Below are 24,694 nucleotides of genomic sequence, written 5' to 3'. Positions count from 1 at the left end.
ACATAGTTCTATATAAACAAACATAACTTGGATGTTTACAATAAAAGTAAACCTACTAAAATTATTTTTATTTTACTTTATCTTGTAAATTGATAGTCAAAGTATTTTAAATGTATATGTATAATATTTTAGTAATAAACGGAATTACTTAAAACTTTCTATAAATGACTATTTGCTAACCGAAAGCGCTAACCTCATCCACCTGCCTCCCACCCATATAAGCATGATTACAGCTAATGAAATTCCTAGGCGGTTTTCTCAGCACGCATAAAGCCTTTTAAATAATGTTCCAAGGTCTCTCTGATGATAATATAATCAATACCCTAATCATTGTAGGTTAATAAGATGTATTCTTTCCCTGACAAAACTGTGTACTCTATAATGACATTTAACAAACTTACCTACCTTGTCATCACACAGCAATTCCTTGTAACTGGTTACTTTAATGTAAATACTAAAATAAGGGCATTCAAAGGAAACACAGATTATTATTTAATGTATTATGTATCAGTATAAATTATATATGTAAAAAAGAATCTTAGGAAGCATCTTGTTTCCTAAATAACACCTTGCAGAAAAGATTTAAAACATAATTTAATTCAAGTCTGACCTTTCATTCCATGGATCTGTTTTTATCTGTTTCCTTAGCAACAACTGGAATAGTAGGTACAACAGATTAGGGAAAAAACATATATATGTGTATTTGTATGTACATATATATATATACACACATACTATATATATATACCATATACCTACTATAGATACCATATATAGTGTGTGTGTGTATATATATATATAGTAGGCACAGTTTTTTACATATATTAGGTAGAGTTCACAACTCCAGCAAGTTAGGTATAATGTTAAAGAGACTACAATGAAAGTGATTTGTTAAGTAGAATATCCAGAGAAAGAAAATGAATGAACGGAATTTCATCAGCATGACCGCTGACTGTGTAGCAGGATCAGTAGAGGAGATCAGAGAAATTTCAGCAGGACTTTGGAAGGTTCCAAATCCCTGAAAAAATTCTGAGCCCTGCAGAGGCAGAATTTATAGAAAAGAAGGGACAGAGTAAATAGTTCTCATAAGTATTCTGAGTGAGAGATTTTTATAAAAGGTTAAAACACCCATGGAAAACAAGATGAGTTTCAAGTGTTCTGGAGGCTTTGCAACACGTAAGGGGTTTGCCACAAAAATCTTCCCTGAAACCATACTGCAATGGTAGAAATGTTTTACTTCTCACCTGCATTAGTCATTGAGGATTTGGTTATCAGAATCTTCCAGAAAGTAATATTTTTATTAACTTTTAGGGAAAAGAAATCGTTTATCTTTTAAAGGATGTTAAGTTTGCTTCACCATGCAAATTGATAGATTCAGCCATGGAAACTTTCATTGATCTGATAAAGTCAAGAAAACAGTAGATGGTTTTCTTGTAAAACTGCCTTCCAACTTTGTTACAAATATATTTGTGGAAACACTTCTTGAATCCAGATATAAAGATCTATAAGCAAACAAAATAAAAATGAGAGCTAACGCTCATTGCATGTACGTAAGTACAACTGGGAGTGGTCGGTTTTACTTTTTCCCTTCTGAAACAGGTAGGGGCATTCACAATTTCTGTAATTCACAGATAATTGCACTATGTGGCGTGCATGTGTTTAAAGACAAAATCATAAAATATCCACTGGTCTCCTAAAACTGTAAATTACAGCTTAAGAATCTGTCTAGACAATATGAGAATTTGGTTTGGGATTGCTTAAGATTATCATGAAAAGTCTCCAACTTTGAAACCTAAATGCAGCTTTTGTGATGAACCTTTTAGAAATGAGAATCTTTTTTTTCTCTCTTTCTTTTTTTTTTTGGCTGTGCCACACAGCTTACAGGTTCTCAGTTCCCCAAGTAGGGGTTGAACCTGTGCTATGGCAGTGAAAGCCCAGAATCCTAACCACTAGGCCACCAGGGAACTGCCTAGAAATAAGAATCTTTTAAAGATGAGTATTAGAGACACGAATGATCATTATATTTGGTCATTACCAAACCACTGTGGTTTCAAGGTGACCATGACCATTATTGGGTTTCACAAATACTTTTCATTGTTGCCTGCATCTAGAATTTGGACAATGGCAGGCATGGTCTCTAATTGCCCTGTCAGTCATAACATTAGGCCAAACTGTGTTTTTGGCCAAACTTTGAAGCAACAGAAGTTTCTTTGTACCTTCCTATTCTTTGATCCCTTTTCCTCCTTCCCTACACCCTCCCAGTGCTCTTCCCCCTCTCTTTTCTATCCTACCACCCTATACCACCACTTCCAACTATCATTCTTTTTCTTGTATTTATATTTCACATAATTATTTTTTTAAAAACTAATAATGTCTAGGTACCTGACTCTTTTGAGAGAAATTATATATTAAAAATAATTCTCAAAAGTATAAAAACTTCAATATAAAAAAATTAAGTTATTGTTGGATCATCTACTACTCTTGCTCATAAGGCTAAACCAGGGATAGTGAAATTCTATATGAAATCAGAAATGAATTTATTTGAGAATAGAAAAGGAAGAGATTTCCCTGTCACGTTTATCTTCCTCTTGACCATTTAGTCATTCTACTGCCAAGTACTCTTCTGGACCAAGCTGACAGAGTAGGTTCTAGAAGTGGGAAGAGAGAGAGCTAACCTAGACCTGCCCTCGTACTCTTTTTAGCTGGCTAACAGAAGATGTCTTGGAAGGTCATTACAGTCCGCATTTGTTGGCAACCAGCCCAGCTTCCAGGCTCCCCTTTACTTCTTCTAATAAAACTCTGAATTTCCCAGTAGTGTGCTTTGGTCTCACTCCTACCTAGCTCTAGAGGTGAGCCCTTAACTGACTTAAGCCATTTCATCCTTTCTGGCCATAATGACTGTTTTATGATGGACAAGTAACCAAATGTGTTTGCTCTATCAGAGCAAACTCTTTACCAGACAGAAACAAGGATTATGAATTGCCAAGAGTTGTTGGCAGTCATCTTGGAAACACAAGGGAAAAGCCTGAATGAGAGTTAGGCTAACACCAAGAAAGTGGATCCAACACTGTGAAAGGACATGCAGGAACTGTCTTATATCCATACTTAACTCTAGACATAATATTTAAGCCCTGGTAAATAACCCTTGCCTGAAGCTTGTTCTCCCCTTGATTGTTCCATTACATGATTCAATAAGTTTCCTTTTATGTGTAAGCTAATTAGAGTCAGGTTTTTCTAAAACATTTCTGTTAAGAATGCTCTCTAGGTCAGGCAGTATTTTTCCTGTCAAATGAAATAAATTCGGTCAACTAGTATCCAAGGTAGACATTAAATAGTGGGAAGAAATTGTATAAAGATCCATGTGCATAATAGTCATCATTAATATGCTCAGATTAAGGGAAAAGCTTAGACTCTAGTCTTTGGTCTACGAGAGAAGGTTGGGTAGTTGACATAAATATCCTCTCCTGCACCATCTGAAGGTTGATTGGCAGGGACAGGACTTCTGTAGTTGTTGGTTGCCTAGAAAGACAAACACAAAGGATGTTAATAATTCACTGCATTTCAGCACTTAATAAAGACACTCAAAACATAAATCTCTCCTTAGTTCAACCATGATATAGGTCAAATTTCTAATACAGCTAATTTCATAAAACATTCTCTTCACTGTATTGAACTTCTGTGAGAAATTACATTCTTGATTTGCAGGGTGGTGAGTGAGATACAACAGAGACCTAGCCTTGATTATCACTTGATATATTGTGATATAAATTACCTGTTTAAATGTAAAACTCCCTCTCCTGATGTTAGGCTATTTCGAAGAGAACCATTATTTGCATTTTTTATATGGAAAGTCTAGTACAGTATTTTCCCATAGTGGATAATCATTAATTTCTGTTGAATGGAAAAATAAATATTTTTAAAGTACACAGTGTCCTGGCTTAAAAATAAGCAACTGAACACAATTAAAAAATTACAGGGACTCCCCTGGTGGCACAGTGGTTAAGAATCCACCTGCCAATGGAGGGGAAACGGGTTTGAGCCCTGGTCCAGGAAGATCCCACATGCCGCAAAGCAACTAAGCCCATGCGCCACAACTACTGAGCCTGCACTCTACAGCCCGTGAGCCACAACTACTGAAGTCCGCACGCCTAGAGCCCATGCTCCACAACAAGAGAAGCCACTGCAATGAGAAGCCTGCACACCACAAAAAAGAGTGGCCCCCGCTCGCCGCAACTAGAGAAAGCCCACAACGAAGACCCAATACAGCCAAAAATACATAATAAAATAAAATAAATATTTTTTTAAAAAATTACAGAAATAAATGGACATTCACTTTCAAGATGATGTTATATAGTCATTAATCTTCTCTACCTTAATTGGGTCACTTTGACCACCTGTATGTGTGTGACAGAAAATATGTAAGCATAAGTGACAGAGGGGGAGAGAGAGCGGGGGCGGGGCAGAATTGAAGGGAGGAGAAGGAGAGGGAGAGAGAGGGGTCTTTTGGTGAGTAGTCTGAAAATTTAGTGTGGTTTCGGTGTTTGCGAGGAGAAAGTAAAAGGAAAATTCAAGTGCTACTGTTTTCTTCGTAGTTTGTCTTAAAAAAAACCCCGAAAGAATCAAGTAGTTCTAACTTCACAGACCAGCTTACTATCTTTCTAATCACCATTCAAATTATCATTATTCTGCAAAAGCCTGGCAGAGTTGAATACCTAGTGAGGAAGTTGCAAAGCGCCTTTCCTTCTCTGAAATTCATAGCAATAAATGTGGCTTTGGATTGGCTTGAATGGACAACAGCTAAGGACAGAGAAGGGATCCGGAAATTGTATGTGACAGAACACAGTTTCCTTGCGTGCAGGCATGGCAGGTCAGACAAGGCCAGACTTCTCCAGCCTTCGCACTTGGTGCCCAAAAGCAAACCATGAGATATTCAGAAAAAAAATTTTTTTGTTTTGCAAAAAAGTAACTACCTAACAGAAAGAAGAAAGTTAAACTCATAGATTATTAAGAAGTTTGAAGCACACACACTGGATTGTCAGAAACTTTTTAGTACTTGAGGTTTTGGCCATGTAACATTCAATGGCAAATAATTAAATTGAAGACATATGGATGTAATTTTAGATAACACTCAGGGAAATGTTTTATTGTAAAATTTTGTAAACAGAATAGTATGTGTTAAAGAGAATATCTGACCTATAGTAGAGACAATGAGCACGAAAATGAGCATCCCTCATGTCTTTAAACCCAGAAGGAAATCTCTCCTCTGTCAATTAAACATTAAGGGGCAGGAGCAGGTGGAATGAGGAGGACAGTGTCACAGCTCACTCGATGCCTGCAGCCCAACAAAAGGGTCTTTAGCTTTATAATCTGAACGTCCGTTAATTAATACATTAATCCAAACATCATAACAATAATGAATATCCTGCACTGTATCCTTCTATGTGCTTGCTATGCTTTTAGTTTAATTTAATTTAATCCTCACAATAACCTCACGACATAAAAATATTATCATGCCCTGTACTGGGTCAGATAGCATCCCCCCTAAATTTTTGTCCTTCCCAGACCTTCATTAACGTGACCTTATTTGGAAATAGGGTTGCTGCAGATGTAATTAGTTAAGATGAGGTCATACTGAAGTAAGGTGGGCTCTTAGTCCAATATGACTGGTTCCATTATAAAAGGAGAAGAGATACAGACACACACACACACACACGGAAGAACGCCATGTGAAGACAGAGGAAGAGACTGGAGTGATGCGTCTACAAGCCAAGGAATGCCAACAACCACCAGAAGCCAGGAGAGAAGCACAGAACAGAGTCTCGTCCCAAGAGGGAACTGATCCTGCTGAGACCTTGATTTTGGATTCCAACCCTCCAGAACTGTGAGAGACTACATTTCTGTTGTTTCTAGTCACCCTCTTTGTGGTAATTTTGTTGCTACAGCCCTAGGAAACTAATACAGATTTTGGTAATGTGCAATGTTGATTATTATTATCTAGTGTAATTGCCCCTTTATTTATGTGAATGTAGAACAAACAGTTTCAAAAGGTATTAATAATAGGAAACTAGTTCAGAAAATAACCATTTCATCAAATAGCTGATACTGGAACAACAGGCAACTGCATTGGTTAGGTTATTGAAAGGAGAAGAAAAAAGAAGATTGCTAACTGCAAAATGGACTGACTTTACATTTATGATGCACAAAAGGGGGGGTGGAAATGACAATTCTGAGAAAACTTACCCTATTCTGTGTGTCCCAGTACTCTTTAAATAGGCCTCTTTTCTGTCTCCTTCTCCTTCTGCGAAAACACGTACAAGAGAGGTAATAAGAATGACACTCCAGCACCAGCATGATTTCAGACACTCTATAATACCTCACCTGTACCTGCAGCCCACATGCCTTTAGTGATTATGTTAAAGCAGCTGTCCACAGCGGTTTTATACGTACTCACCCGAAATTCCATTGTCCTAAATGTTTTCATTTTTCGTACCTTCTCCAATGTGCTCACAGATGGTGAAGGCAACTAAATGGATATGTAGCCAGTGTTCTTTAGTAATTAATCTCAGTGAGTTTACTAAAGAATGGTGCAGAGTGGGTTATTATTGATACATAAATGACTTAGAGATTTCCCACAATTAAAACTTCCTTTTAAATGCCAACAGTGCAACTTCTTGGATGACAATGACAATATAACTAAGCTTTATGGAATCTTCCGGGTGTTTTACTAAACCACCTGCATGGATTATTTTATTCAGATGTCATCAAAAACTCTCTATTTAACAAACTGGGGAACTGAGGCACGGAGAGGAAGAGTAATTCGCCCCAAATCACAGGGTTGGTTATCAGTAGAATCGGGATTTGAATTCACAGCCCTCCTTCCTGACTACCAGGCTCACTGCTTCTACAGTCATGTTGTTGCAGCTGAAAACGGGCCATCCGAAACCATACTATTCAACAAACTCTCCACAGTTTCAACAAAACTTATAAAAACCTAACTTCAGGAGGAATCTCTGAAAAGAAAATACAAGAGAAGAGAGTAATGTAATTGAATGCAAAGATGAAATAACTATATCCAAGTGTATGGAAATTGTTATCATGGGGAGATGGTGACTATTTCTTTTCATCCCCCTAAAGAAAAGATTCTTATTGAACCACAGAGGGGATGGGTTAGATACAAAAATGTAGAGTTTTTTTTTAAGATGAGGTTATAATTACTTCACAGAAATTTTGAAAACCTGGCAAGATGGTCTCTCTCCAAGGAAAGGTTTTTCAGATAATCAATGTTGACTCTGATGGTCTCTTCTAGTTGCTATGAAATCCTCCTACCATGTCAACAGAATCACAGACTATGTGCATTTATGTATTTACTTATTAAGTAGTATTTAAACAAATTATTTACTTACTTTATGTGTAAATTTACTATGTGCAAGTCATATTTCTAAGGTCTTTTATATAAATTATTTATTCCTCATAAGAAATCTATGATACAGACACTATTATTATCCTCTTTTCACAAGTGAGGAAACAGACACAGATCTATGACCTTTGATCCTTTGTTAAATTATCCTTCACAAGGCTTGTTATATCATAATATAGAGTTAACTTTCCCAAGTAGGTCCAAATATATATATATACATGTGTGTTATATATATAAACAAATATATTTTTTTAACATCTCTATTGGAGTATAATTGCTTTACAATGGTGTGTTAGTTTCTGCTTTATAACAAAGTGAATCAGCTATACATATACATATAATCCCCATATCTCCTCCCTCTTGCGTCTCCCTCGCACCCTCCCTATCCCACCCCAACAAATATATTTTTAACATAAGCTTAGCATATACAATGTGATGAGGAAAAGAGAAGATGATTTTTTTCTCCAGTTTTATTGAGATACAATTGATACAATACAGCACTGTGTAAGTTTAAGGTGTACAGCATAATAATCTGACTTACATGCATGATGAAACGATTTCCACAGTAAGTTTGGTGAACATCCCCCATTTCATATAGACACAAAAGTAAAGAAATAGAAAAAACATTTTCCTTGTGACGAGAACCCTTAGGATTTTCTCTCTTAACAACAGACATACATAATGTAGAGCCGTGTTAATTATATTTACCACGTCGTAGATTGCATCCCTAGCACTTATTTATCATACAACGAGAACATGAAGTTTAGAGTTGGATGATCTGCATCTAACTTGTGCTCTGCAATTGACTAGTTATTTGCATCTCTAAAGGTCAGTCCTCTCACCTGTAGAATAAAGACAGTAAACATATTCCCGTTCTGGTTTGCTTGATTCTAAGGAGTTTCCCTGGGATGAGGAATGATCAGTGCTGAAACCGGGAAAGTCCCAGGCAAACCAAGACACCCTATTTGCTGTGAACCTCGAAGCTGACAACAAAGGTAAAAGTAAGTGCCTAACATTTGCTCACTAAATATTAAATTTCTTCTTACAGACTCAGGTGTCAATCTCTAGACTGTATCTCAGCTCCTGTCACGCTTACTGGTGCTATGCCTTCCCTTAGCCATGCTCACTGAATATTGTCACTATTCTGGTCTCTAACTGGAAATGACACCAACTGTGCTCCAGATGCCTCCTGCTCACAGGCTCCCCGGTGCTGGGCGTGAAGGAAGAATTCAGTTTCCTTCAGGCACCCTGTGATGTATTTTGGCTTCTCTCCAGGTCAGCACATCTGAAGCTGAAGGGGCAGGATTATTCTAAACAGTTGCTAAGACAGAGTTCAGAAGGTCACTGTTTAGTCCCTTGGGTCATTTTTCAAGACGTTTCCATTTTAAGTAACGACCACAAATCAATACCAATGACAAGGTAGAAAGAACAAGTGCTTTTTGCTGTGTGGTGTTCGGCCATGGTTATGCATTCAAGTCCACTGATCTTCTTTTTATCACATTTAACCAAGTGGGACAAGATACTCTACAGTTCAATTTAGCTATTCATGTAAAATTGATGCATTTTCATGAAGCTAAATCCTTTCTGTCCAATATCTGTGACCCTCTCGAGGTCTGTCCTGTCACTCACTCTCTCCTAGCCATATTCCCTGTGTTCCCATGTGCTCCTGCTGTCATATCCGCCCTCGGTGCATTTTTTAATCAACCAAGGTGCAGTAGAGAAATCCTCAGTGTCACTAACATCCTGGGTTCCTTACCTCAATTTGCTAATTTCTGACCAGGGGAAGACTGGAGGGCAGCCCATGATGGAGAGAAAGGAACGACGACAGCTTCATGTTTCAATTTAATGAGACAAATGCTTGTGGACCATCCATTATTTGGAAAGATTAGCGCTAAATGCTACAAACACTAAAAAACGAATAAAACATAATCCCTGCCATTATGAATAGAAGGGAAGACACGCATAGAAATGATTAAACTACAAAGCAGGCTGCGAGGTGTGGTGGTTAAGAAGTGCAACATGATTCTGGATGGTGACATCATGTCTACTTGTAGGGAGGGAGAAGCAGGACAGCCCTCCCAGAGGAGACATGCATCCCACACCTTGAATGATCTGCAGGATCAGATCATTCTGAGGCCAAATATGGGGGAAATCAGCATTTTGGTGGCATAACAAATGGGAAGAGTCAGGCGTGTTCACAGAATAAAAGTTGTAGTTTTAATACAATTTGTCAATATCAGGGGAGTAAGTAAAGTAGAAAATATGAATGAATATTAGGTTGGGGTCAGATCAATTGGGCTGGGGTCAGAACAAAGGGCACCTGTGCCACAAGGTTAATGAGCTTAGCATTATTCTGGTGCCAGTGGAAAGACAATAAACAGGTCTTAAACAGGGAGACGACGTGGCCAGTCTAGCTTTTAGAAGAGGAACCAGGAGAATAACAGATGGGTTAGAAAGAGAGGAGACACCTGGGAGCAGGAGAGCAGGTTCGGGAGTACCGCTGCAGTCAGGTGAGCAGTGAGGAGAGCCTTCGAAGAGGTAGAGGCTGGGGATACGGCGACGAGATGGAGAAACCTATGGGAAACCCTATCAATAAGCACGCAGGACTGTGTGTGTGTATGTGCGTGTGTGTGTGTGTGTGTGTGCGCGCACGCATGCATGAGTGGTAACATTACTGGGGGAGAAGAGTGGAGATGGATGTATTCCTTCACTCAGCAAACATATAGTAAGTGCCTACAATGTGTCAGACATTCAAAATGTAAACATCAAAAGTTTGGTTCCTTCTTTCCTTAAGAATTTAATACTTCAGTTGGATCACAAGTATAAGGAATATGACTACAATTCCTTATTGTACAATATGACCCAATATGACTACAATATGACTACAACTAAGATTGCAGCAAATACCTAGACTGGTGAGTTGATGAACATGGGGCAGCTAAGAAGGGAAGAGTTAACCAAGAACATCCTAGAAAGTTGCCAAGTGTGCCACAGACAGTAAGAGGTAGGAAACTTTAGAAGAGGCCAAATGGCCACCAGCTCTCTCTAGGGCAGCCCCTCCCAACTCCTTTCTTCTCAATAATTTGTAATAAAGGCACCTACATTGATTGTTTCGGAGAATATATAACCATTTAAAATCACGTTGTTTGCTTATTAGAATATGCATGCCACTATATCTCAGTCACCACTGTCACAATAAATATTTAATGAATGAATAAATGAAGGCATTATTACTGTTCAACCCTGATCTTCTCCTCTCAGAATCCATCTCTCTCTCTCTCTCTGTCACACACAAATACCTCCCCCTCACCTGGCAGCCTTTCTCCTTTGCAGGAGGAGGAGGAGAGACGGGGTAGCAGGCAGAGCAGAGGCACCAGGCAGCCGGCTTTGTTAGTGCAGGGGTGCACTGTCCACTCCTACTAGTTCTGAAATGAGCCACGCTAGCCTCCTCCTCCAACTTTACCACAGCTCCTTCTCCGTTACGTACAAGAGCAGCGCTCAAAGTACAGGGACTCAGTACCTGAGTCGTAAGACAGCTTGAGCAACTACTGGGTTATTAATAGAGAAACTCCAGCATCAGAATTACTCAGGGAAAACCAGACCCAGGAGGAGCTGCAATACTCACCTCCTATAAGGAATGGCAATGACGGTGGTAATTAGGATAATCAACAGCAACAACAAAGCTGTCCCTGCAGCCATGAAGAGGATGGATTGGTTATTGGTTTTACCTGGAGGAAACAAAATTATAGGAGGAATTAGGAACTCAGCTAAAGCCAGAAAAGAAAGGGAAGTGGGAAAATTAGGAAAGGGTATATTAATCATCACAGGGTAACAATGTAAAACAAAGATTCCAATAAAAAATAGGATGACACAGGGGAAAAAGACTTTTCTTTCAGTCTCCTAAATAGTTCTGACTTCTCACAGATTTTCACTAGTTCCTTGATCTAATGGTGGGTTTGACACCTTAAGAAGACCAAGAATAGAAAACATTCAAGACAGATACCACTTCATTCTAATGAGCTCCTGATCACATACACGAAATCTTTCGTAGAAAAAAACCCCATCAAAATAGTATATAAATGAAGATTACTTCTTAGTTCTAATGCATTAAGTCATCCAAGACACAACAGTATGTAACTTTGATGTTTATAAGTGGAATTTTGTTCAAGAAATATTGTCTACTCAATTACGGTTAATGATAAAAATAATCAGGAAAAGCATGTTACTTTTCCAACTCAGTGATTAACTGGAAAGAGCAATGGTCAGGGAATCTGAAATTCTCATCCTGGTTCTTTCACTGTTTAGCTGTTTGACCTCCAGCAAGTTCCTAACCTTCTCTGCCAGCCTTCCTTCAACTGTCAAGTGATGCCAACACTTCTAATTACATCATAGAGCTGTGATAAGAGGCTAACGAGGCAATATTCAAATATTTGCTCACCTCTGGAGCCAGATCCCATGAGGTCAGAGACCATTTCATCTTTCAAATGTCCTCCTGCCCACAGCACACCTCACCCACCGCCACCCACAGAGCTCCTTACAAGGAGAAGAAACTCATCAGTATGTGTTGTTGATGGAAACAGGATTGAATTGAAACCGAGGCACCATCTTTATGGCCATCTCTATATCTTTAGGCAGCAAATTTTCCAGGAAATTTGCAGGAAAGGGGCAGCTATGGCAGATAACAGCAAAGCTTCCCTCTCTCTTGAAATAAAAGCTCAAACACTTGTACCCTGACTCCCAGGCTACCTGGAACCCCACAGCAACCTGTAAACCATACTTTTCACAGCATTCTTCCCAATCCTTCACTCAGATGATTTCTTCCTTCCTGACCCACTATAGCTGAGATTTTTTTTCATTATAAGAGCTCGAAGTCTACTCCACTCATTCTTTCGCAAGCTTTACTGCAAAAAGAAACTAAGTCAAAAAATAAACATTATTTTTATGTCTTAAATTTGTTAACCTGTAAGGTGAATAAAGATAGAAAAAATATATGAACACTTTTAAAGACCTTGTATGTAGTGTCTAAGATAGGGTTTTGTCCAAATATGATGGGGAGAAGGAAAGAGAAATTTATTCAGAACAAAAATACATTGAACAACAACAACAACAAAAAATACATTGAACCACCACTGCAAAAGGAACAAGGATATTTTTTCCCCATCAAATAAGAAATTAATGTTTTTAAGCTCTTGGCACATTATTAAAAGCAAACAAAATACCTGAACATATTTGCATTATAACACAGGCCTATAAAAGGACCGCAGCTGCTATGCTGACATAATTTGAATACAGTAGATGCTAAGGTTAAATTAAACTGGCATGGTGGAAAAAAATGAAAGTTATGATCAAAGAATCAATTGACAGTATTTTGGGAAAATTATTTACCTGCTTTTTGAAATACTATTTAGATCTTAATTACAGTAAAAAAAGCCAATCTGGGTGGACTACAGAGATCTAAATGTTTAAATGTAAACATGAGAAGAAACTATAAGTGAGTATTATTTAATCTCTGTAATGAGAAACGACTTTCCAATTTATACGAATAAGCAAATACATAGGATTGACTGGGTCAAAATGAAAAATATCTGTAGGTCAAAATCATCACAAACAACATGTAAAGGCAAAAAATTAGTATCTTTAACATACCTTTGCTATCAAGAAAAAGCTATGTTAAGACAATAAGAAAGATAAAAACAACTTATTAACCAAAAGTGCTTAAAGACAAGTTTGCACGAAAGGAAGAAGGTGGCAAGATGGGCTACCTCAGGCTCCATTTGGGGAGAGAAATCTGCCGCAACCTGCCTCTGGGAAGAGATCGCTCTCTGTGCGTCAGACCCTTCCACGAGCTTCTTGCACATTTGATTAATTACTTTTTTCCTAAAGAAATGCTCAGAAATGTGAACAAAGAGTTTTGCGGAACATTTATAACAGCAAAAAGAAAATCCTTATTTCCCAGCAGCACTCTAAAGTAAGACTACACAGCTGAGGGTCTCAAATGTCATTAGAGTCACAGGGCAGGGGGGTGGGGGGAGGCTCGTTAAACCACAGATGGCTGAGCTCCCCCCTCAGAATTTCTGACTCAGGAGGTTTGTGTGGGTCCCAGAATTTGCAGCTCCGGTGCGATGCTGGTCTGGGGCCACCTCTTAGAGAATCACAGCTATAGACATTAGGACCATGGGTGTAAAGAATCCCAATGAAATGGAAAACTGCTGACTCTAGATAGAAAGTTAATTAAAATTTCAAAGCCAGAATTCATAGTTGTGCATGCTATGATATCTCAATCAAGTATAGAACTTAGGAGAAAAAGCCTGCCAGGCAGCAACATGCCAAAATTTTAAAGTGATGGTCTTCAGGGAATAGAATTAAAAGCAATTGTTTCTTTAAGCTTTTTGCTATTTTCCAGATGTACTAAATGATGTGTTGCTTTTAATAATCAGAAAAAAATAGTACAAAAATTTAAAGGTCTGCATGCTTAAAGCAGGATACTCTGCCAATTTTTAGTGGTTATATTTAAAGTGCAGGATGTAGAGAGCGTCTTTGCAGAAGTGTACTCAGAATCCTTAAGAATTAAGATGGCATTCTTTGCTAAGCTCTCAATTATATGAATTAAGTAGAAACCACTGAAAAGTATCTTTATTTGTTTCACACTGCTCACTTATAAAGCCAAAATCTAAATTTCAGACGCATTCCTTAATGTGAAATATGTTGCCTCTTTTTAACCTCTTCTAGCAATGCGTGACCTGCTGGACTCAGATCCATCTTCTTCACTCATCTTTTAACACATAGCGTTTCAAGGCAGACTGTGTACCCGGCATTAGAGATGAAATGGTGGGCACCAACAAAAAGCATGGGAGTCTGGTAGAGATTCACTTACAATCCACAGTCTCCCGGCCTGCAGCCAATCCTACTTGTTACCTCGTGCTCAGCTTCCCACCCCTCTGCTGCGTTAATGTGAACCAGCAGGACTTGGACCAGGCTGGTGTAAGCACCCAACTTGCTGGGCCCTCTGCGGCTAAAACCGAAAACAAAATGGAAAAGCAAATGGGTGTGGGTGCTTTAGGGAGTTAATCAATAGTTCCTAACATTCACTTTTTCCTAAATTCTGCTAATAGACCTTAGCTTGAGTAACGTCAGCCCTCAAGCCCCTCTCTTAAAGAAAGAATTACTGTCTCTTCTCGGCAGCCACTTTTTTGCTAATTTTTTTTTTCAACCTTCATCCCAATGCAGTGTTGATTCATAGGAGGACATGAGTGTCGTGAACCCTAAAGCCATTATTTTCCCTCCCATCAAGAAAGATAAATAGGACTCCCCTGGTGGCGCAGTGGTTAAGAATCCACCTGCCAATGCAGGGGACATGGGTTCGAGCCCTGGTCCGGGAAGATCCCACGTGCCGCGGAGCAACTAAGCCCGTGCACCACAACTACTGAGCCTGTGCTCTAGAGCCCACAAGCCACAACTACTGAGCCCACGCGCCACAACTATTGAAGCCCGCATGCCTAGAGCCCGTGCTCTGCAACAAGAGAAGCCACCGCAATGAGAAGCCCGCACACCGCAACGAAGAGTAGCCCCCGCTCACTGCAACTAGAGAAAGCCTGCGTGCAGCAACGAAGACCAAATGCAGCCAAAAATAAATACATAAAATAAATAAATTTATTTAAAAAAGGAAAGAAAGATAAATACAGCTAAAACAATTTAAAGCACGTCAGTGAGATATATAAATGAGTAACTTACTCGAGGACTGCAAACCTCCAGGCTACGTTCCTGCCAATGACAAGGATTTACAGCTGAGTTATAAACCCTTAGAAAGGCTTGGGATATAAATGCTGCCAGGTCCTTGCCTCAGAGCCAGGCGGGTAAGAGCAGGCATTGATGTTTACTATTTATCTTTTATTAGAGTCTGGGGTGGGGTTAGGGACTGGGGAAACCAAGTAACTTAGAACCTAAATATCTGGACCAAAAAACATGCTGGGAAAAACTCAGAGATCCTGACCCTCTACCCAGCCCTGGGCAGGTCATGCTAGATACCAGTAAAAGTTATTCTTGCTGTCTTACCTCATCAAAAAGAAGAGAAATATTTGATTTCGCTCTATGTACAGATGGGATACACACTGTGTGTGTTCCCACAGGATAGATATGTGTTCCCACAGGATAGATGTGTGTTCCCACAGCATAGATGTGTGTTCCCACAGGATAGATGTGTGTTAGTTGACAGACGCAGCACTATCAGGTTGATTCCAATTTTTGACTCACTGTACAATGCAAACATCCAATCTTCGTCCCACATTAGACACTGATTTGCTGAAAAAATAGATGGAGGAGGGAAGCCTTGGGCTCTAAGTCCTATCTTCTAATTCTTTTCCCCGGAAGACCCCGACATAAGATCACTTGATCTTCTGGACACTTTTTTGGCAACTGCAAAATGATGATGAAATCAATCCAAGGGTGGCTATGGGGGTGGCTCTAGATAAAACATGTAGAGGGGCTTTATATATTTAAGCACCACATAATGTAAACTATTAAGAGTGAACTTATATTTTGTATGCACACATTCAAAATTAGAGTTAAATAACTAGTTTCTATTCTTTTCACGTTGAAATTCCATGTTGCACTAGTCATGTATAACAGAGGATGCTTGTTCCTGTAACTAGATTCACCTTTCTGGGGAAAGGTAGAAGTGGTGTTGATAAACATGTATAAAATGGTTGTAGCTTTGGAGGACCACCGGAAAAAATGGTAGTCTGAAGTCTGTTGAACGTTCCTGTACGCCTGAAATACAGGCATGGTAATATGATTCCAAGTTTTCAAAGGTCAACTTTCTTTGTGCAGATCAATTCTATACTCTTTGTATTTCAGAAACCTTTCCCTGTTTTATAGGAAGAAGGTCCTAGGGAATAAATTATTTTCAGAGAATTAAAGGGCCATGACATCAACCTCTAATTTTTCTTCTGAGTGAATAGTAACTATTCCTCCTGAAAATGAAAGTATTATCATACATGTGGAATCTAAAATATGACACAAATGAACTTATCTATGAAACAGAAACAGATTCACAGACATAGAGAACAGACTTGTGGTTGCTAAGGAAGTGGGGGGAGGGGGAGGGGTGGGTTGGGAATTTGGGGTTAGCAGATACAAGCTATTATGTACAGAATTGATAAACAGCAAGGTCCTACTGTATAGCACAGGGAACTATATTTAATATTCTGTAATAAACCATAATGGAAAGGAATATTAAAAAAGTATATATATATATATATACATGTATAACTGAATCACTTTGCTGTACAGCAGAAACTAATACAATATTGTAAATCAACTATACGTCAATAAAATTAAAAAAAATAAAAGTATTATCACATTTTAACTGAGAAACATAAGGTGCAGAAAATCTAAATAATTGTCCTGTAATTACAGAGCAAGCCAATGAGGAAGAGAGTTTCTAATCTTATGTACACGTTTTGCTGCAATGGTTTTGCCTCTCTTGATGGAAAATAGTTTCCCAAGTGACTTAAACACTTTAAAACTTTACGTCAGTTGAGAAACACATAGTCTAAGATAGGCTGTAAAGTCTACTACTCAACAGGCTGACCGCAGTAGCTACACTTTCTGGTGTCACTATGTGCACTGGCTGTACTCTGGGCCATAGCGCTCTACAGCGATTGAAGTACCGTAAGGGTACCCAAGTCAGCATATGCGGCACAGGGATGGTGAACGTTCTGATTTGGTAATTTGTTGAGAAAATTTTCAAGGCTGACTCCATCATATTAGATGTCTCACCTTTCTACCCAAGTATTCCTTAGTCTTATGTTATATTTCTTAAAATATTTCTCCATTTTCATAAACAGATATTATTTATTAAAGGAGATTGTATTTACACATCACAAGTCAGAATGTCAAGACCTGCACACTTCCTGCTCACTTCTGTGGTGAATTAGTGTGCAGAAAAGAGTTAATGTAGCAGCCCGAAGACTGCTGGCCTTAGAAAGGCCTGCTTACAAGGTTGGCCCTTGGCTAGTGTGTGGGAACTTGGATTTGGGGAGTGTTCTCACCATTTCTTAACTGTTAGGGTGGTTTACTGAGTCTAAACTGTTGATACAAACAATGTGGTTTATGCTAAACACCTGCTTTCCTTCTGGGAATTAGTCCTTCTGACTTTGCCCCACCCATCTTTTCCCTTTGCTGATTTTGCTTTGTATCCTTTTGCTGTAATAAATCAAAGCCATATCTTTGGAATGTAATCATCAAAGAAGAGAGAGCCCATATCTTCCAATTCTGTGGGAAGGTAGAAGCCTAACTTCCAAGGGCACCTTGCTCCGAGGTGCAAAACTACCTCCTGGCGTAACGATGTAAGAAGCTCATTTTTCCTTTGGATAAAGCCAACTAGCTAACACAGATGGTCATACCAGGTGAATTTAGGATGGGCTGTGTGTGACAAATGATGCTATCAAGTCCTCCTACTTGAGGACTAGTTACTGCTTACCTTGAGAACATGCATATAATGGGTTGTATCTGCCAGGCTTTACAAAAGGTTAAGATTTCCTTCTGTCTTTGCAGTCTCTTAGTGGACTGCCTGTGATGCGTATCACAATTCTGGTTTCATGCTAATTCAACAATAAAATTGTTTTCTTTCCCTTCTTCCTTTGTGGAGCACTTTTCTGGGTAGGGAGGAGATTTTGTTTCCAATTCTAATTCCCCAACACATTGTTGTTATTACTGTTGTTTAACCAAGTGTAACTCTACATTACTGTGTCACTATCATGCTTATCCATGAGGATATAATAGGAAATTTTTCAAATACTCCACTAAAATCAAGATGAACATTTTACCCATGCAATAAAACATAAGTAGGCATAATATACCATTTAAATTATTTATTTATTTAGCTGTTCAAGATAAAGGTCCATAAATATGAGAGACTATAACTCTTCAGAATATTTAATATAGAAAATAAACTTTTGTTTTTTCTTGGGAGATTTTGAAGGTTAAGTCCTTGCTGTCCTTATTCTGATGACTAATAACTCCAGCTCTGGGTTCAATGGTCATTAGTCAGCTACGAGAACTAGAGGGAGAGCAGGATTTGAGAGGAAGGAGGAACTTAAGATGGAAGGAGGGTGTGTTTGGGAACTCTGAGCCGATCCCAGGGAAGTTGCTCAAGGGAGCAAACTTTCCCACAGGGAGATTCTGCTGGGAGGGTCTGGTGAAGACCTTGGAGGCAGGTGTTTGCAAAGCCAATGAGTCACGTGAGAGCTGAGGTCTCACCAGTCCTCTCCAGCAAGAACCTTAATTCGCCTTTGCCTGGAGGCTACTCCTAAAGTTCCCCTAGTCTGTTCCTGGCGTGGACACGACTTCATCAGCAACCAGCACTCCCCTCCAGACCCTGATACCTACTACCTGATTCTGCTTGTCCCTCACATGACTGTGTGAACACCCTCCCTCACGTGACTTCAGGATACCTGCAAACCCCAGAAAAGGGGACAAGTCAGTGGGGAACCCACAGACACAGCACCTGGGGTGACCTGAGCAGGTGGAGCTGGAAGAAGATAGTGGGTGATCAAACTCCCACTCCTTTGCCTACAGATGCTCTACGTGTTGGTTCAGTAGGTAACCCACTGTACCTAGAAACCTCCTAAAAGGATGAACGCAAGGCTGTGGAACTCCACAGTAGCCAGCTTCTCTGGTGATGTTGCTGTTGATGGCCATAATGATTTTTTCCTTCCACTTGGAGAAGCAATATAGTGCCACAGTTAAGAAAAAGAACCCTGAAGCCAGTCTGCATGGCTTTGAATCCCAGCCCCTCTCCCTACTAGCTGTGAAGCCTTGGATAAGGCTTCATGCCTCACTTAACCTCTCCATGCCTCACTTTCCTCATCCATAAAATGTAGATAATAATAGAGCTGTTGTGACAACTAAATGAGAAATTACCAGTAAGTTCTTAGAGTGACTGGCACAAACATAAGCATAATGTGTGAGTTTGTCACGTAGTAGCCAAGACAAAGCCCTGTGACACTTAGTTCTTATAATTGCTATTTATAACTTTTCCCTTGGGTCCTTAGAAAACTTTAAACTTCAAACTATATGGCATTTATAAAGGACTATATATAAATGTGCTATAAATGTCATACAGACATTTTCAGAATATGAAACAGACAGCAAGCTTTGGGCTGAATATTTACCTCCAAATATTCTATCCAACTTAAGACATTTTAATTAAAAAACTGTTTATTAAGTGCTCTACAAAACATGTGAAAGCTAATGCCTGGCTATAAGAAATAAGCGCTCTGGTAATAATTGCAAAATCTGCAGCTTTATGCTCTAGAGTTTAATTATCCATCTGATCTCTCCATTTTTAAAATAGCCAGTGATTAAAAAAAAGGAATTGCATGATTGGATTTCAAAGCTGATATCTTTACTTATTAGACCAGGAAGAGAAGACAGTAGCCAGCATAAAAGCAAAACAACCTGTTTTGATTAAAGTATTTGGGATTTGTGTGTTTCTTGTGAGTGTAAAATTGCCCACACAAGTACATGTATTTATTGAATGTTTACCATATGGCAGATTGTTCCACCTAACAATATTCACAGTTATCTTAATTCACAAAATTTGTGTATATACACATACAAATTAAAAGAGTGAAGAATTTATCTCAGTGCTCTATATAAAACATGAAAAAATCAGAATAATTGTTATACTTTGCAAGCCTGTATTTTTTTATATTTGTAAACTCACCTCCTATGTGGCCCCAATTTGGGGGTCATCTGCACATCCATCATGCCCTTGAGCTTCTTTGATTTGAAGCCACAGAAAATATCCCATCCTTTGTTAACGTAGTTTCTCATCTCAATATTTACTCTTTACTTGCCCGTGTCCATCACTGTGTTGATAAGGATTTTTCATTTCACTCACTATTCACCTTAGCCAAAGCCATTTCTCACTCCTCACCAGTGCCGTGGAGAGCTTTAAACAGTTTAACCTTACATCCGTGAAAGGAAGAATCTCTTCCTGTGGGTTAATTAAATAAAACACTACTCTTATACTTAAAAGATTATGAACATCATAGTTATTTTTGAGTTTTAGGCAAAGTGAAATGCATCAAATTAACTCTGGAAATGAAGTTTAGAGTGACCAATGAGAATTACAAAATATTTATTTTATTAAATTATCCAAGCGTACTCCTCTGTTAAATAAATAACTCTTAAAAACCCCTGAATCGTTTCAGTGTAAATAACTTTAAGATACAAATGGGGGTTCAAAGATGGATCTCTACAAATGACAGATCCGTGTTTATTCTTCATTTCTTGCTCTTTTAAATAACACAGCCCTCTGCAAACCTACTAGGTCACCTTTGAATATCTGTCAAGGGTCAGGTCAGTACATGTTTGAAATACCTCAGTTGATGTTGGAAGTAGGTGTCTGACTAATTGAATTGCAATACTTAAAACTAGAATTGCTATTAAGAATGAAATGCCATTAATTTTATATGAAGAATTAATTTTTAAAAAAATTTTAAGTAATTTTCTACTTGCCTTTGGGGAAAACTTCACACAGTCATCTATGTTCAGTTTCTAATAAGGCTCTAAGAGACAATTACAAGCTGTTAACAATTCCCAGATGCTTTAAAATAAAAAAAGCACACACACGACAAAGGAGTCCAAATGGCTATTTTGCCTTTGGAGTCATTAGTCAGGTCTCTCGCACAAGTGTGGTCATGGATTTTAAGTGGGAAGAAAATCAGTACATTTTTCTGAATTTGAATTCCTACCTGTACGCTAAGTTCCTAAGGGGAGGAAAGTGTCATGAAAATTACTTGAAATTCAGGCTGAGGATGAAGATCCACTTAAAGGAAAGCAGTTCCTAGGATTAGCTGCTTTCTAATACCACCAACTTACCTTGTTTATAGTAGTGATAACAATACACATTCATCAATGTTCCTTATGTAAGAGCACCATCAAATCCACTTAACGTTAGATTTTCAACATTTCCTTCTCTCTGATATTAACTTGTCAATCCAATACCTTGTTTATCTACACAAATACGGTACGTATAAACAATGACTGCAGGCAAACATTCCAGGACTGTGTGCCTTAGGAAAGATGAATAAATCAACATGTGGGCTCACAAAACCAACTGAATGAGTGACTGGTTGCTTTTTTTTTTTTTTAATTAGATGTCTCATAAAAGAACTGATGTGGGCAGAGGCAACTGTAAAGTTACAACGACATAATAGGCCCTGATTGAGTAATCAACTCACTTGTGATGTTGGAAACAGTACGTTTCATCTGGATACCCACGTATCACCCAGAATTTTAATAACATAACTAAACTGGGCTAAAAATTGTAGTTGATCCGTAATGGTAGAGGCTATTTGAGCCTGCAGGCAGTGACACCAGTGCTCTGGGATTCCAGTCCTATGGTTCTATCATATAAATAAACTGCCATGGACATTATTTTCTATGTAGGAAGAGATGATAAAAGGCTGAGGTTCATCACACCGGGTCATAGAAATGGACGTATCTGGCAGCCCAGCGCATACGAGCTCAGAAAACTGCCATGCCTACAATAGTTGCATCTATTATAAATTCAGAGGAGTGGGACAGAAGGTTCTGGATTAATAAATCCCTAAAAAAATACATTTTGTCTACAACTTCAAACTGTTTAGGAATCCAAATCACCTGGGAGAAAAATGAGTGAATTTTAGCAGAAACTAAGGCCAAAGAAAGAAATGAAGTTTATTTCTCCTCCTTAATATTCTCATGGTCTAACTCAGGAGCACAGAGTCCAGAGGCAGTAATCTCCACCAAGCCATCACAGGCAAGATTTAGAACCTATAGCATCTATTCCTCTACGTTACCCCTTGGTCGACCCCATACCTCACAGAAGAAAGATATGGGAAGATTCTCTTGGCTGTGGCCCCGTGATTTCCTAGTGAAAATTTCTGCAATCTCCATTTATAATTTCCATCCTCCACGTCTATTGACTAGCAATTATACACCATTTATATAGAATATGCAAAACAAGAGAACTAAAAAAAGGAAATCACCTTTTTGAAAGATATATATGTGAACAAAGTTCATGAAAATTTTCTCCCCAAACATTGCAGTGGATCTTCTGAGAGTTCAGGTTTCTTTGATCAGCAATCACTAAACCTCAAATGTTGTGTTGATGAAGAAAATCTAGAAATAATCCAGCCAGAAAACTGGGAAATAAAATGGACACAGTCCCTACTAGACATACAGAAATATTAACATACACAGAATCGGTCAAGAACACTTATTAAGCACATTCTGGAAAGATACGTTGACAGCTCTAAGCAGAGATGTCATAATCCTTAATCTCAAGTAATTTCTAATATAAGAGGTGGGACCATTGCAAATAGATGCAGTTATTAAATGACTCAAGGGTATCAGTTTCCTAGTTATAAAAGTTTGAGAAATTCAAGATGCTTGATGGTTCGATGTCAGGGAAGCAGTTTGAGCTAATATGAAAAGATCGTGAAGATGGTAAGATCAGACTGAAACCCTAAAGGAAAGGAGGTAACTGTGGTGAAAATTAGTAAATTGATTGGGAATAAGAGAAAGTAGGAACGTGGCGTTGGTGACAAGCACAAGCTGACGTTCTAATCTGACCAAAGACACCTCCCCCTTCTCCAGGCCACCTGTGTGCCCAGCCAAGTGGGTAGGGGACCTGTGGCCCATCACCAAGCCTGTGCATCAGCTTGGGTCTGCATCAGTGTGGAGGAAGGGGCACCTTTTTTGTAATTTATCTGCCATTTGTAATTTGTCTACCTGAAGTGGGCTCCTTTTTTGTGGCCCAAAGACCCAGTATGTGACAGTGGTAGCCTAGTTTGAGAGCTCAGTCATTCATGTACTGATTATTGCAACTGACTCTTAGCTAATTTCCTCTGCCTCAAATTTCTCTTTTTCTACTATTTGACTTACACTTCCTTAAGTACTACTTTGTGCCATCTTTGATCAAGAATTGATAGTGGCTTTCATTGCTCTTACATGAGATCTAGTATTTCACCAAGTTATCACTTAATTGAGCCTACCTCCTTCTATATTAACCCATAACTCAGAATCTCTGTACCAACCTACAGAGTCATTTGAGTGCAATCACCCACGCACAACTCCCCCGCCCCACCCCGTGCATACTGTGTACATCCCCGGACTCTGTTTTGTCTCTTTGCTCTGCTCTGATCATCAAAGCTTTATTTGAAACTTGATGGTTCAGATGAGTGGCCTTGTTGGTGGAAGATGATTGGGGAAAGACATGAGTAACTATACTTCTTAATATAGTTAAAAACTAGTCTTCTCCAGAAACTTTCTGAGGGACTGATTTCATTTCTCTGATCCTCATTATTTTTATAATTCATAAGCTCAGCTGAAACAACTGTAGTTTGCACATCATTAAATTAATATTAAAAGACTTCACAAATTATTTTGGTAGAACTTAAAATACTTTTCTCATTACTAATGAAAATCCAGAGGATATTAAGGGCCAAAAATAATTTTGGTCACTGTCAGTATGCATGCATTTTTCCCCTGTTCCTGGCCCCTGTGGTCTAGACAAGCTTCAAATTCAGAAAACTCAGTCTGGAACCATTTTACACTACTTCCCAGGTCTTGAGTGCAAACAGGGGGAGTCAAGTATTTCTTTTCATTCAGCAAAGAAAGTCAATAGTAAATTTGGGTTCAACGCATGCTTCTGCCACTTTCTCCCTCTGTTCAAAATAAGTCAAGGTCTGGATATACGATGTATTGGTTGACATCGTATCATCTTTTCAGTGGCCTCTCAGTACCTGGTACTTGTCTGAAGATGAACACAGGCAGGTAAAATCAGGGGAAGAACGCACGCGTGTGTGTGTGTGTGTGTGTGCGTGTGTGTACAATACAATAGTCCTGAAAATCTCGCTTTTGGATCCCATAAAAGAAGTTGATGGGAGCTAACAAAAGGATGCACAGCGGTTTATAAAATCTGTGTCACAATCACCTTTCCCTTGACAGTTGAAATAAATTAAATCAGCTCTACATCTTATACCTGTCTCTCTGCTTTAATCCCTACATTGATTTTTGACCAAACAGCCTCAGGACTTGAAATAATCGAATCACATCAGGGAAACACAAGTGATCTATTTTTGCTTCCCATCTGATTTTTTATCTTCAATCTTTACTTATAATTATTTTTAAAAGGAATTAAACCAAAACGTACAGTAAACAGCTGTCATCTTCTATCAAATATAACTTTTTACTAATGGGCCAAGTTGATATTCTTTCAACCTG

At 38.7% G+C, this 24,694-nt stretch overlaps 1 protein-coding gene across 1 annotated transcript in view; it reads right to left on the bottom strand.

The window, feature by feature from the left end:
- Nucleotides 1–1,847: 1,847 nt before the first annotated feature.
- The window catches only part of CD226 (CD226 molecule), an 84,954-nt gene continuing 62,107 nt past the window's right edge, over nucleotides 1,848–24,694 (bottom strand). Inside the window, exons 4-6 of the mRNA XM_082415941.1 lie at nucleotides 11,043–11,145; nucleotides 6,241–6,298; nucleotides 1,848–3,519 (exon numbers count right to left, since the gene is read on the bottom strand). Coding sequence (XP_082272067.1) covers nucleotides 3,406–3,519; nucleotides 6,241–6,298; nucleotides 11,043–11,145 — 275 coding nt within the window. The 3' untranslated portion in view covers nucleotides 1,848–3,405. The remainder of the gene's footprint in view (nucleotides 3,520–6,240; nucleotides 6,299–11,042; nucleotides 11,146–24,694) is intronic.

The sequence above is a fragment of the Balaenoptera physalus genome (genome assembly GCF_965194825.1).
Source record: "Balaenoptera physalus genome assembly, chromosome: 12".
Lineage (NCBI taxonomy): Eukaryota > Metazoa > Chordata > Mammalia > Artiodactyla > Balaenopteridae > Balaenoptera > Balaenoptera physalus.
This window is presented reverse-complemented; position numbering and strand designations above follow the sequence as displayed.